The sequence below is a fragment of the Vulpes lagopus genome, chromosome 5, assembly GCF_018345385.1.
Source record: "Vulpes lagopus strain Blue_001 chromosome 5, ASM1834538v1, whole genome shotgun sequence".
Taxonomy (NCBI): Eukaryota; Metazoa; Chordata; class Mammalia; order Carnivora; family Canidae; genus Vulpes; species Vulpes lagopus.
Genome location: NC_054828.1, coordinates 107950216 through 107965496, shown reverse-complemented (window position 1 = coordinate 107965496; position 15281 = coordinate 107950216). Strand labels below are relative to the sequence as shown.

Here is a 15281-nt window from a genome sequence, read left to right as displayed (position 1 = left end):
AGAAGCAGGCTCCATGCACCGGGAGCCCGACGTGGGATTCGATCCCGGGTCCCCAGGATCGCGCCCTGGGCCAAAGGCAGGCGCCAAACCGCTGCGCCACCCAGGGATCCCAGGAATAATATTTCTGATGAGACTGGAAAGAAGATGAGACCATTACTGTAATAATAACAATTTCCTTTTTTAAAAATTTACTTTAAAAAAAAGATTTTATTATTTATTTATTCAAGAGAGAGAGCATGGGCATGAGCAGGGGAGAGGAGGCTGAGAAGAGGGAGAAGCAAACTCCCCATTTAGCAGGGAGCCTGACATTGGCTTGATCGCAAGACTCTGGGATCATGGTCCTAGCCAAGGGCAGATGCTTAACTGACTGAGCCACCAGCCCCCCTCTTTTTTAAAGAGCAATTTCTATTTATTAAGCATCTTCTATAGTCTAAGCTAGAATGTAAATGTAAACCATTTTGAGGTATTGAGGGGGATAGGGAAGAATTGTGTTAAGACATGGCCTCTTGCCCTCCTGTGGTTTCTGTGGGCTAAATGAGGAGAGGAGGCAGAAATAACTTTGTATGTGGCCAGGGAGTAAATAGACAGCGTGCTTTGGATGCCTGGTGATGGCATTATGAATGAGTGTGTGGACAGTCAGTAAAGGCCAGATGCGGATGTTCTGAACTAGGAAGAATGGTTGGGATTTGGATAGGAGGCAAAAGTTGGGAAAACATGTTGCAGGGAAGGAGATAAGCAGATGCAAAAACCAACCACATAGCCAACAAACATTTCTTGATAACTATCGGTTTTCACTGTTTATTTTTTTATTCAGTTATAATAATAATAATAATAATAATAATAATAATAATAATAATAGCAGATAACGTTGAGTATTTACTAGGTGTCAGATACTAATCTAAGCATTTTGCATATGTTTTTAATCCTCACCACAATCCTTGAGGTATTTACTGTTTTTACCCTCATTTCACAGATAAGGAAACAGAATGTTAAGTAATTTATACTAGTTCCCATAACTTACAGTGGGTGGAGCTGGGATTTGAATCTGGCTTGCTGGTTCCAGAGTGCTTACTCTTCACCTCTTCCTTCTTGCCTCTAGAGGATGTTGTCTTATGTTAGGAAGTAATGGTGGATTTGGCTGAGATTTAGTTAGAAGTTATGAGGGGGACCTGGTGGCCCAGTAAGTTAAGCATCCCGACTCTTGGTTTTGGCTCAGGTCATGGTCTCAGGGTCGTGAGATCCAGCCCCACATTGGGCTCCAGGCTCAGAGCAGAGACTGCTTAAGATTCTCTCTCTCTCTCTGTCCCTCCCCTTGTTCACACTCTCTTTTTTTTCTCTCTCTTCTAAAATAAAAGAAATAAAATCTTTTATTTATTTTTTATTTTTTTTATTTATGATAGACAGAGAGAGAGAGAGAGAGAGGCAGAGACATAGGGAGAGGGAGAAGCAGGCTCCATGCACTGGCAGAGGGAGAAGCAGGCTCCATGCACCGGGAGCTCCAGGATCGCGCCCTGGGCCAAAGGCAGGCGCCAAACCGCTGCGCCACCCAGGGATCCTGAAATGAAATCTTTTAAAAAGGAATTAAGGAAAGTTTTGAACTCAAAACTGTCACATTTGAAATTTTTTTCTTCCTTTAATGAAGAACCACTGGAGTTTTCATCAGGAGCAAAGAAAAGTTACACCTTGGGTATTTTGTCACTCATGACAGTGAGTGTCTCTGTGGAACTGGGGAATTTTACAGAATCTGAGGCAGCACTTCCCAGCCCATTCTATACATAAGACCACACTTCTGTGATATGATACTCTGATAGAATTGTTAATTATTTTGGGAACTTGTGCTCTTCCTTGATTTGTAGAGGTTAATTTTCGACTTCATTGTAGTTTTTGAAAGAAGAAAGTGTTTTTATTTGAAATGGAGTTAGAGTTTCTGTTGTGAACTGGTATTAGCTGTGGTGGAAAGACTTGAGGAATTGGAGCATACATTCCGATGGAGAAGACAGAATGAACATATGTGAATAATATGTAGAGAAAAAAGAGATTCTTTCCTTTTTGTTCTTCCTTTCTCATATTGGTAAGCAATAAAAAATGAAACTCTTAAAGTCTAACTTGCATAACTGCCAGGAAACACAAGCATTTCAGTTAACATCTGGGCTGTAGCTGTGACTCAAGGATGGTGGGGAGGACAGAATCCTTGCCACCCTGAACCTGATTCCAAATCCTAGTGGCCATGAGGAACAGAATGTAGGTAAATCACTTCATCTTTCTGAGCTTCAATTTCCTTATTTGTGAAGTGGAGATTATAATACTTGTCTCAGCATGCCACTGGAGGAATTAGAGCCAGTGTATGTACAGTATCTAGAGGTTTCCAGGTGCAGATGACATGTGAACACCTGTATTACCTCACATTATGTATTCTCTGGAAAGAATGGGCAAATACAAGAGCCAATGCTAACCAAATTGAGGAAAGGATTAAGAGAAGGGCAGTAAACAATTAATAGCCTATGTAGTAGAAGAAAAAAAAATAGTGTAAAGTTTGGTTGATCCCACAGTTTAAACAAGACGCTACAATAGAGGAAACTTTTAGGGAAAGAGAGAAGCTGGCAACTGAGGACTTGTGTTTCCTTAGGAAGGAGAACTGCATGTTCTAGTAAGAAATTTGGTTATGAAAGAGCTGGTGGTGCACATTTTAAAAGAATGTGAGCCCCAACCATCACTTCAGGAAAAGCTGTTACCAAAGAACATTGGTATCACTCTTGGATTTGTCTTGGTCATTTCCTGTTTAAGGAAACCCCACTCAACAACTTATCTGCATTTGGGGTCATGGGAATGAGTCAGGGATATGGAAGGAGGAGATGGAGTGTGCAGCGCAGCCTTTAGGATTCGTGCTAACGTGTTGAACGTGATACCAGAAAAATTCAGTCAATCCCATGAGGAGAGTTAGCCAAAGTGTGTAGCTGCTGATCATTCATTCTGCAGAAACTTTGAGGAGGAAGGAAATTTGAATAGTAGACTCATCATTTAAGAAAGAAAATTGTTAATACATAAGCAGATAGTACCTATTGCAGATGAGTTGTAAGACCCTTGTAAAAATTAACTTTTTGTTGTAAAAATAATCCTTGCCCATTGCCTAGTGGTGCCTAGTCTTTATTAGCCTTTAGAGTAGCAAACTGTTTAAATTCTTGTTTTAAAAAAACGGTTTAATTTCTAATTATTTACGTTAATACGTATTGTACTCTTCTCTCTTCATCACACCCATCACACGCTAGGAACCAGGAACTGTTGTGTGACATCTGGCAGATTACTTCTTTTCAAGGCCTCGTTTTCTACTCTCTACCTCTTTTGAATTTATTTCTAAGGCTTCAAATGGAATTGATTCCTTCCTTGCTCCTCAGGCCCGCTGCTTCTCCTGTTTGTATCATCAGGGTACTTACTTTGCCACTAGATGGCACTAATGTACCTTCGAACCCTGTTGCCTCTGGGTTTTCAGCCTCCTGGGTGTGAAGCGGTGGGATTTTTGTTCAGTCAAATCCACATTTAACAACTGGGTGATGGAGACTCAGGGGTTAAGTAACTTAGAGCCTCTCGAATTCCACTCATCCATATTCCCCTGTATCCCACTGCTCTGTGAGGGAAACAGAGAAAGACCAGGTTCTCAACCATTCTTGGTCTTTGTTAATTGTTTTTAAAATAATTTTAAGCCATTCTTCTAAGTGCGTATATCATCACGTTCAAAATAAGTAGTTGGCCTGCTTTTGTGTTTCTGTATTAGCTCCCTCAGATAAAAGAAGCTAGACTGTCAGCTTCTAAAGATCACTGCCCTACCTAGAACTAGCCTACCTTCACAGTTTGCCCTGGAATGTGCTCTATAGAAATCTCAACCAGAGCCTCTCTGTCGGATGATTACCTTTCTCCATTCTTGCCCAGTCTCTTTGATAAAAGATTTGCCTTTCAGCTCTTCCCTCCAGCTAAACGTGGTCATCCATTCTTGTACTTCATCTGTGTCCATTTGCCTAATTGAGAGAACTTTTGGGGGGTAGATATGCTCTAGTTCTTAAAAAATTGGTTTTCAGGGTGCCTAGGTGGTTCATTCAGTTAAGTGTCTACCTTTGGCTTAAATTAAGGTCATGATCTTGGAGTCCTGGGATTAAGCCCCATGTGGAGCTCCCTGTTCAGCAGGGAAGCCTGCTTCTCCCTTTGCTCCTCACCCTGCTTGTGCTCATGCTCTCTCTCTCTCTCAAATAAATAAATAATCTTTTTTTTAAATAAATAATCTTAAAAACAAATTGATCTCCTGGGTTTTCCCAGCCCACAGTTAAGTCTGTTCTTTTTTTTCCTCTCACTTTATTGGTGACAAGGATGGTATTGCCATAAATCTTGGCTGTGTGTGGGCAGAGTTGTGTAAATGGGAAACATTGTGGCCACATGAGGAAGACATGGGCTTTGCAGTCCCGTTGACTGGGTCAGATCTCTCCTCTATCACTCACTGACTCTGTAACCCCTCATCATTTCTCTAATGAGAGTGATATTTATGATCTTCCAAGACTCTTGTGAGGAAGAAATGAGGTAATGTATGGAAAGCTCCTGGTATCAAGTGCTTGGCACACATAGTAGATGCTCATTAAGTGCTAATATTCTGATTGCTATTTTAAGAGAGGAACAGGAGAGACTATAGCATGTGAAAGATAGGACGAGCCCAATAGAGGGTCTTAGCCAGAGGAGCTAGTTGTTTGTTTTATTTTATTTTTTTTAATTAATTAATTTATTTATTTATGATAGTCACAGAGAGAGAGAGAGAGAGAGAGGCAGAGACACAGGCAGAGGGAGAAGCAGGCTCCATGCACCGGGAGCCCGACGTGAGATTCGATCCCGGGTCTCCAGGATCGCGCCCTGGGCCAAAGGCAGGCGCCAAACCGCTGCGCCACCCAGGGATCCCTGTTTGTTTGTTTTAAAGTAATCTCTATACTCAATGCAGAGCTCAAGCTCACAAGCCCTAGATCAAGAGTTGCATGTTCCACTGATGGAACCAGCCAGGCACCCTAAGGAGCTAGATTTTTATTGGAGAAGAAGAGGGGGATGGAGAAACAGTGTAGAACTGTGGTGCCCAATATGATAAATGCTGACCAGTATGGCAGTTGAACACACTTGAAACGTGGCTAGTCAAAATTGAGATGTGCCATAAGTGCAGGATACATAGCAGATTTCAAAGACTAGATATGAAAACAATATAAAATGTCTCAATAATACTGTGTATTGATAACATGTTAAAATTAGAATATTTTGGATTTGTAGAGTTAAATAAAATGTCACTAAAATTAATTTCACCTATCCCTTTTTACTTTTTAAATATGGCTTCTAGGGATCCCTGGGTGGCGCAGCGGTTTGGCGCCTGCTTTTGGCCCAGGGCGCGATCCTGGAGACCCAGGATCGAATCCCACATCCGGCTCCCGGTGCATGGAGCCTGCTTCTCCCTCTGCCCATGTCTCTGCCTCTTTCTCTCTCTCTCTCTCTCTGTGACTATCATAAATAAATAAAAATTAAAAAAAAATAAATATGGCTTCTAGACAACCATGATAAGGCTAACATATCCCCACGTGATTGCACTGGACTGGAAGGTAGAGGTCTTTGGTACTCAACTATATACGATTTTAATTTAGGAAATCATCTGAAAAGTTTTTTTGAGGGCTTTTGATTTTTTTCTCTTACGATGTTCTGTTCTTAAGAGCATGACCTGAATCAAGATGCCAGTCATTATTGGTAATAATAGTTTAAGTAATAGTTTAAAATGAAAAAACCAAGAGAGGCACCGATATTCTCCTTAGTTCTCCAAATTGTGAGAACCTCAATGGAGAAGCAAGATATGAACGCATTATTTATGGTTTAGTGGTTCAGCTACAAGTAATTAGAAGATCTTAGAGTTTGTTTTTTAAAAAGCCATTTCATCATTTCAAAGAACAGGGTGTGTGCAAAAGTCATCTCCTATGTAATTATATCTTATCAACAGATGGAAATCTACTAGCAGCTAATGATCCTAGAATTTTCCTTCAGATGCAAATTATGAAAACAACACAAATGACCAAGAGTAAAAAAAAAAAAGAGAGAGAGAGAGAGAGAGAACCATAGTGCTATCTATTAAATTAAGTCATCTGTCTGATTTTCATTAAATTTATTTTGGTTTTAAGACACTAGTTACAAAACATTGACTTGTTTCAAAACTTTAAAGGTAAATAGTAATCTCATTGCCAGCTTGTTTTAGAGCTGTGAGGAATTGCTAATTTTAGACATTTGTAACCTTTGTCTTTCCAGGTGGATTGAAAAATAAAGTTCTCTATTTACATCTTGAATTTACACTTGCTTTTTTTTTTTTTTTTTAATAACAACACATGTGAAACAGTTTTGTGGGAAAGTTATTTGCAGAGAGCAAGCACAGCACATGCATTTTGAGAACTTTGAGGGCTGTTCTCATTTTTTTGCTTTAGACCCAGAAATGAGGTATCCCTCCTTTCAAGTAAACTTGTCACCACAATTCATTAGATATAAGATGCCATTAGTTGGGGATGCCTGGATGACTCAGCAGTTAATAAGCTCTGCTTTGGGCTCAGGGCCTGAACCTGGAGTTCAGGGATCAAGTCCCACATCGGGCTCCCTGAGGGGAGCTTGCTTCTTCCTCTGCCTGTGTCTCTGCCTCTGTGTCTCTCATGAATAAATAAATAAAATCTTAAAAAAAAAAAAAAAGATGCCATTAGTTGTAACAGGCACATTTTAGGTGCCACCTTGTATAAAAAATAAAATGCCTCCAATAAACTCCAATAAGCTGTCGGATCTATCTCAGAGATGTTGAATGGTGAAAAAAAGGTGTACCTTATACCTGATGAAATATAACACATAACACACAGATTTTGAAACTTTCACCTTAGTTAGAAGTTAGCTTGTTTTATATATTGTTTAGAAGTTAGCGTTTGGGCCAGCTCAGAAGGTATCATTAGTAGTGTGTTTAGTCTCTCTATTCTGTAAATAATTGACAGAAGGAAGGTGTAATGAGGTCATTTTTCAGTTGCTGGTAGTCCCTTGATTCAGAAAAGTGAACTTCTAACTTTGCTTCAACCTGATAGCTCTAGCAATCCCCCCCACCAAACACACACCCATCTCCTTTGAGCAGTTACCTATCCCTCTAACAAAATCTGTTCTCCATAAAGGCTCCTGATAGCAGTTATTTATAGCCTCTTGTGAATTCAAGGCAAAGTGTTAAATTGCCCAGGGATGTTTGCTTTCTGAGCCTTATCTCTAATTATCGGCTAAAAATCTTTATCTGCTTAAAAACCGTTCAGGCCTCAACTAGCCATACGGAACAGGTTTTGTGGAAATGGCCAGGGGAGGAGGGGTGCACCGGCGGTCTCCTGCGCTGCCTCTGTGGAAGGCTCCGAACAGATAACAAAGCACCTCCTTTCCTTTCCCACCCTGAAAGGTGTCACCAAACCTGTCCGCGGGCTCCCTGCTTTGTCCTGGGCGTCAGGGAGCGTCAGTGGCATGCTCCTGCTGCCCTTACTAACTGCATCGGAAAGGAAAGCAAACTTGACTCAAAACAGCTGCGTTTCTGACTAATTTCATTGAATTTTTATCAGTTTTATCGTTCTTTTGATAGAGCCTATTGAATTTTAAGGAAACGCTGCGATATGAAGAATTCTGTAATTTCAATAGCTACTTCCTACTTTCACCTGTTTTGTTTTGTTTTTTTTCCCTAAATCTCTCTGCTAACACATCTTACTGTTGACTCAAGTCAGGCTTTCTAATTTGAATGGCGTTTGGTAATCCAGATGCTCAGCCTGCTTTCTCTAAATTATTTTCAGACATGCCGAAGCAGATACAGGCTAGGGCATTTGCTGTCGGTTAAATTACAGAATTGTTTGGGGCTAACTTAAAGATGAAAGCAAGAGCTTTTCTTCTGAAGTTTGTTATACATGATCAGTTGTAAATTTGCTGATACTTTGTATACTTTTGACATAGTTGATACTCAGTAAAAAGGTTAGATTAATCCCACTCTCAGAGTATCAAGGTTTATGGATGGCTCTTGATGGCATTCATGGTGTTTGGTGAATACAAAGAATGGTCCTTCTCAGCAAAAGATATACAGTGATACTGCACGTGCTTTTGGTGTTGTATTAGCTTTGAAAATTTATATGAAAAAATTCACCTCTAGTACTCAATTTCCTACATTGAAATGAATGTAGACTGTAGAGTAAATATCCTATAGATCTCTATATGTTTGAATGACTTTGACCTTTTGTCTTTGCAGCTTGGGGTGTGGTTTTCTCTTGGCTGTGCCTATTTGGCGTTGGAAGACTATGGAGGTTCAGCGAAGGCATTTCAGCGTTGTGTGACTCTAGAACCCGACGTGAGTTTGTTCAGTCTGCTTTCCTTCTCACAACGCTTTAATTATTCTCTAAATTGCTTGGATTGTACTGTTGTTCAGAATAGCAATTCCTATGGGTATATAGTTTCAGTTATACAAGATGAATAAATTCTAGAGATCTGCTGTATAACATTGAGCCTGTGGTTAACAGTACTGTGTTGTATACTTAAAAATTTGTAGAGAGGGTAGATGTCACGTTAAGCGTTCTTCTCACAAAAACAACAGATTAGAGAACAAAAAATTCCAGTCTTCTATTATTTTATGTTAAAATAAAAGAACGCTTCCTTTTGTGTTGGAAGAAAGTATACCTTTGACAGAAGGTCACACCTTAAGGTAAATTATTCATAAATCTAGAAATAAATTTCTTCTTATAATAGCCAAGTTATTCATGGAAACAATGTTGATACAACAGTTTTGTAGTTAAAATTATGCTTAATGGAAATACATAGCAAAATGTCGCATCTGTTCAGTAATGTGTACTGCCTATGTTAATTGCATTCCTTCTTTTCGTCTAAGATCTTTTAATACTTAATAGTTTTACTGAGATGATAAATCACATACCATATAGTTTGTCCTTTTAAAGGGTACGATTCAGTGATTTCTTAGTATATTCAAAATTGTACAACCATGCCACAGTACATTTTAGAACATTTTAATTTTTTTATTTATTTTTTTAGAACATTTTTATTATCATATAAAGAACCCCCTTCTACTCATTAGCAGTCACTCCTCATTTCTACCAAACACCTTCCACTCCCTACCCTCCACCTTCTGCCCCAGGCAACCACTAATGTACATTCTGTCTCTAGATTTGCCTATCCTGGACATTTTATAAATGGAATCATATACTATGTGGTCTTTTGTGTCTTCTTTCACTTAGATCAGTGTTTTCATAGTTCATCCATGTTGTCGCATGTATCAGTACTTTTTTCCTTTTTATGGTCAAATAATATTCCATTATGTGGGCATATCACATTGTACTTACTTGTTCATCAGTTGATGGACATTTGGATTGTTCTGCTTTTTTGCCTATGATGAATTAGGTTGCCCTGAACAGTCATTTACAAGTTTTTGTGTGGACATATGTTTCTGTTTCTATTGGGTATGTACCTACTTGTAGAATTAGTGGGTATATTAGCTCTGTGTTCAGAATTCTGAGAATCTGCCAGACTGTTTTCTAAGTCACTATTTTATATCCCTACCAGCAAGTATGTGGGGATTCCAGTTTCTCAACATCTTTGCCAGCACTTATTACATCTGTCTTGTTGATTCTAATCATCTGAGGAGGTGGCATTGTTTCCCACCTTTGGAGAAATATTTATTGACATCCTTTGCCCATTTTTAAATTGAGTTAGTTATCTTTTTATATTGAGTTGTAGAAGTTTTTTATACATCCTAGATACAAGGCCCATATCGAATACATGATTCGCAAAATTTTTTCTCCCATTCTGTAAATTGTTTTTCACTTTCTTGATAGTATCTTTTGAGGTATGACGGTTTTTAGGTGGTTTTTTTTTTTTTAAGGTTTTATTTATTTATTCATGAGAGGCACAGAGAGAGGCAGAGATGTAGGCAGAGGGAGAAGCAGGCTTCCTTCGGGGGTCCTAATGTGGAACTCAATCCCAAGATCACCATCTGAGCCAAAGGCAGAAGCTCAACCACTGAACCACCCAGGTACCCCAGTTTTTAGTTTTGATGAGGTGCAGCTGTTTTTTCTTTTGTTGCTCATGTCTTTGGTATCATATCTAAGAGTCCACTGCCAAATTTAAGGTCATGAAGATTTCCCTTTGTGTTTTCTTCCAAGAGTTTTATTGTTTTAGATCTTATATTTATGTCCAACCTGCTGTTAAATATATTCATTGTAAGCATGGATGCTTGTTGAGGTTTCTGGAGCTTATTCTCTGCTGCACAGATCTCACTTCCCTGTTTGTTTTTGTTTGTTTGTTTCCCTGCAAGTTCTAGCCAAGTTTTGAGCCCTGAACTCTTATCTCTTTCTTAATCTCAGTAAGACTTGCTGTGCTGCTTTGGTTTCTACCTCTCTGTGCTGAGCCCTGAAAGTGCCTCTAGATGGAAGTGTAGGTTGATTGTTGAGACATCTTAGTTTACCTTCTTTCAAGAATCACAGCCCCATGCTGCTTGTTTTCCAACTTTTCAAAAATATATGCTCTCTAAATTTTGACCAATTTTTAGATTTTTATGGTAATAAGGCTAGTCTAGTCTGGTATTAACTGTGCTATGTTTGCAAACAGATGTCCATTGCCACTTAATTTTTAAATCATACATATTAACTTGAAAACTGTATACCCTATATTTTATAAAAAGCTGAACAGAGAAACAACATAATTCATATTGTTCTTTTTAAAAAAAATTATTTGAGAGAGATAGTGAGAGCATGAGCAGGGAGGAGAGGGAAAAGCAGGTTCCCTGTGGAGCAGGGAGCTGGATATAGACCTCAATCCTAGGACCATGGGATCAGGACCTGAACCAAAGGGGCAGATGCTTAACTGACTGAGCAACCCAGGTGCCCCAATTTATATCATTCTTGTTATAATCAACATTTATGTAATGACTTTATTTTTGTCATTGTACAGAGGAGTAAATAGAAAAGTATGTTTGATTGTTGAAGTACTTAGGAATAACACAGGAGAACATGTACTCCTTAATTCTCCTATCTGTTGAAAGATGATGGTAAAATAGCAACGGCTTTTAAGATATGGAAAACAATATTCTGCATCACCCTGGATTTGTAATACATATCTATTGTGTAAATTCAATTTTTTTTAATTTTTTTATTTATTTATGATAGTCACAGAGAGATAGAGAGAGGCAGAGACACAGGCAGAGGGAGAAGCAGGCTCCATGCACCGGGAGCCCGACGTGGGATTCGATCCCGGGACTCCAGGATCGCGCCCTGGGCCAAAGGCAGGCGCCAAACCGCTGCGCCACCCAGGGATCCCTATTGTGTAAATTCTATTGCAAATTGTCCAATTACTTTGGAAGTCTAAATTTGGAAATAAAATCCTAGCTAAATTCCAAATTAGTGTTTAATAGGTCAATTTGTTGACTATTTTTGCTTTAAAGTATAAAGGTTAAGTTTAATTTATTTAATTTTTCGTATGCCTTTAACATACTTATTAAAAATTGCAATTGTAAAGAGCACCTCTTGGGCTAGAAAAATGTATTACACTTTGGGTTATAGCAATTATTTCACCTAAATGAGAATAGTCTAAACTGAATTCCCTATCATTTCAGAATGCTGAAGCTTGGAACAATTTATCAACTTCTTATATCCGATTAAAACAAAAGTAAGTAAAAAAAATAAAAAATAAAAAAAAATAAAACAAAAGTAAGTACATCAGACTATGAAGAATTCAGTTTCCAAAACAAATGAGATTTTCTTCCACTGAGTATTATGCCTTACTTCTTTTCCTCTTGCCCATCCATATCTTTGAGTTAGAATGACTTAATATAGCAATTTGAATTCTAAATGTAGTTTACCTTTTGAAAACATTTACTGTATAATAAAATAAGTATTATTTGGAATCTTCAATACTGAAGGTTTGCATCCTAAATTCCGTTACATGATAAAGCACACATGCCTTTTATCTGTCAACTCAATCGATAGATTCTTATTGATTGCTTGCTATGGACTAGGTATTACTGAGAAATATGTCTTCAGGAATTGTAGATTTAAAAAATAAAATATCATGCTGTATTATTTTAAAAATTGATTAGCATTAAAAGTAGTAAATATCAAGTGGGAAATACAAAGAGAGCTATAATAACAGGTGATATTTGTAGAACACTCATTCTATGCCAAACACTGTGGGTCTCAGAAGAGAGAAGGATTATGGTCCTGGTTCAGGGACACGTCTGAGAGAATGCTGGACTCAAGCTAAAATTTGAAGAATGAGTAGAGGGGCCAGAGAAAACCCATCCATCCTTCCTTCTTTCTGTTTTTTTAAGATTTTATTTATTTATTCATGAGAGACACACAGAAAGTGGCAGAGATGTAGTAGAGGAAGAAGCAGGCTCCCTGCAAGGATCCTGATGTGGGACTCAATCCCAGGACCCCAGGATCACGACCTGATCCAAAGGCAGACGCTCAACCACTGAGCCACCCAGATGCCCCTGGAGGAAAGCCTTTCAAGCAAGGGCAATGTGATCATATGCAGAGCAAATAAACTACACCAGCTATAGGTTGTAGTGAGGTCTGTAGGGAGAGAGAAGGTTGGAGTCAAATTGCAGTGTGTTCTGATAATCTGACTAACAAATTGAGATTACTGTGTTGACAATAAGATGCTAGAGCTTTTGGGTGGGGGGTGGTAATTTCATGAAAAAAAAAGAAGCTTTGGGGGAATATTTATCTGGTGGCAATGTGAGACAGACTGGAGAGGAAACTGGGAGCTGGGAACCCAGTCAGGAGACAGCTGTTGTAACAGTCCAGGCAGGAGATAACTAGCCTGGAAAAAGAGGGGACAGATGCCAGTTTATAAAGGGGACAACCAACTAGCCTTATTGACTGGCCACAGAAAGCCAAGGGAAGGGAAGAGACAAGATTTGCCGTGGCCAGAGTTTTAGTATGAAGGAAAGGATGGGTCTATTTCCATTTTCATTTGGCCTTATTTTCAAACTTAATTTAATTTTTCTTTGTGGATTCACAAGATACTTCTGAAGATATCATTAAATCCACATTACATCAAAATACTTCTGCTGCTCTTGGATGACAAACTACATAAATAAAGTACTGTTTTTTCTACTGTGCTCTTTGGAAAATAATATTATGTTCTTGATTGCAACTGATTATGTTAAAATTCCCTAGGGACCCTTTTGGTTTAAAGCAAGGGGCAGGGGAAATCCCTGTCATAGTTGTAGAGTGATTCAGTGGGTTTTTCTGGTAACCCTGATAATTTTGTATGTAGTGAGGCTCTAGATACTCTACCTTATTTTCCAGCCCATTAACCCTAAGAATTCTGCTTTCTCTCTTAGGGGGTCCTGCACATTGTTCAACTTCTTTCTGGCGCTTTCTTGTTTTCCTGCAGCTCCACAAATAGGTTTCTGTGTAAAAGTGGGGTTGTAAGGTCAAAGGTGAATCACTGCTTTATTCTTGCCTTTTTGCTTTTTCCTTTCTTTGCTGCTGTTCCAGACATAGCTCATTTTTGACTCATGAGATTGTTCCTGCAGGCGTAAATTATGGCTGCTCCTCTCAAAAGAATCCTACTCATGCCTAAAAGGGACCGTTAAAACCATCTCGTCTGTCCCTTTGCTCTCCCGGGGTTCTTCACTAACATGCCCTTTTTGATATTTCTTCTCATTCCTTAGGCATCACATCCCTGCCAGTCCTTTGGGAAAATCTCCATCTTTGTCACTTTTATAGCAGAACGTTATAACCATTTGGCTTGATAAGCGAATCTTGAACTGAAGATCCTTATAAAGAAGCCACACTTATGAAAAAGTAATTCATAGCACAGACTATGAGGCCAGGAGATTGTGGTCAGAGGATGAGAGGACATGTCAGACCAAGGATAATCCTCCTGCCTAGGATGCTTCCTGTCGAGTTCTTTCCACCAGACTGACCTCACCCATCCCCAGGTGGATGGGAGAATTGCAGTCTCAGTCTACCACTGCTGAATGCAGTTGCTGTTACGCGGGAGGTGGGCGTAGGGAGTGGAACAGGTAAAGAGAAAAAGACACACGCACACAAGTCCCCCGCCAAAACAATTTAAGGCTGAATTTGAGGAAGGGTCACAGTAGGCATACTTTCATTTTTAACTCTAAAGGATGGTGGGCTAAGGAATAAGTGCATCAGTACATTCCATAACAACTTTAGGTAAATTATTTAATGTAGAGAATAAAAGATTAAACCACAGTGAATTGGCTGTTAATGAGAAGACAAAAAGGACTTTGTTATAAGGATGTTACTGTGATCAGTACCATAGGTGTATTAGAAATTGATTCAGTGCTTCAGGGAGTGATTCTCAGAGCAATGGCCTGGGATGACCACAAGAATCTCCATTATCCCCTCCAAAATTTGCCTTGAAGTCATGGAGGAAAAGATGCCTTGTTGAAACACGGTGGGGCTCAGAAAGGGAGGTGGACCTTGTAGTCATAAATTAACAAAGTCAAAATGGCTTTAGAAGAAGAGATTGCTAACATACATTTGAAGAAGGTTACTGTAATTGTCCAGTAAAATATTTATGATCTATAAAGGAACTATAGTCTTGTCCAGACAGGGGAGTAAAGCATTAAGCATCTTTTTGTTTGCTGAAATGTTTAACTTATAGAATAGGTGATGTGGAGTTCTGGTGATTTCTTTGCCAGTATTAAGTTTTTAATAGTCTTTTTCTCTTTCCTGAAGTGGCTTGTATAAGGCAAGGATTCCTTGATGACTTGGTGTACTTTTTCTTTAAAATTACTTAGCCTTGTTTTAATTTTAATTGATTTATTTGGTTTTCTATTTCTTTAGCTCATTTGTATAATTTGTTTATAGCATCTTGTTTCAAAAAATTACTAATCTTATTTGTGCCAGTTCCTTTTATTCTAACTGGAATTTAGTTACACATTTGTCCATTTCATTTTTTTTCAAAGAGTCAGCTTTTGGTTTTGTTAATCATTTCTATTCTTTCTTTATATTTAGTTTCTTATTATTTTCTTCTTTCTTAAGTTTATTTGACATTTTTCTACCATGTTAAATTGAACGTTTTCACTAACTTATTGTCATTTTTTTATAATAAACCCATAAGATCACAGATTTCCCTATAAATACTGCTTGTCACCTGGGTGGCTCAGTTGGTTAATTGCCTTCAGCTCTGCATCCTGCTGCCTACTTGGTGGGGAGTCTGCTTTTCCCTTCCCCTCTTCCTCTGATATATCT

At 38.7% G+C, this 15281-nt stretch overlaps 1 protein-coding gene across 1 annotated transcript in view; it reads left to right on the top strand.

The window, feature by feature from the left end:
- Nucleotides 1-15281, top strand: part of TTC27 (tetratricopeptide repeat domain 27) — a 175614-nt gene that overhangs the window by 136707 nt on the left and 23626 nt on the right. The window contains exons 14-15 of the mRNA XM_041756634.1: nucleotides 8291-8389; nucleotides 11660-11712. Of these exons, the coding sequence (XP_041612568.1) occupies nucleotides 8291-8389; nucleotides 11660-11712 (152 nt within the window). The remainder of the gene's footprint in view (nucleotides 1-8290; nucleotides 8390-11659; nucleotides 11713-15281) is intronic.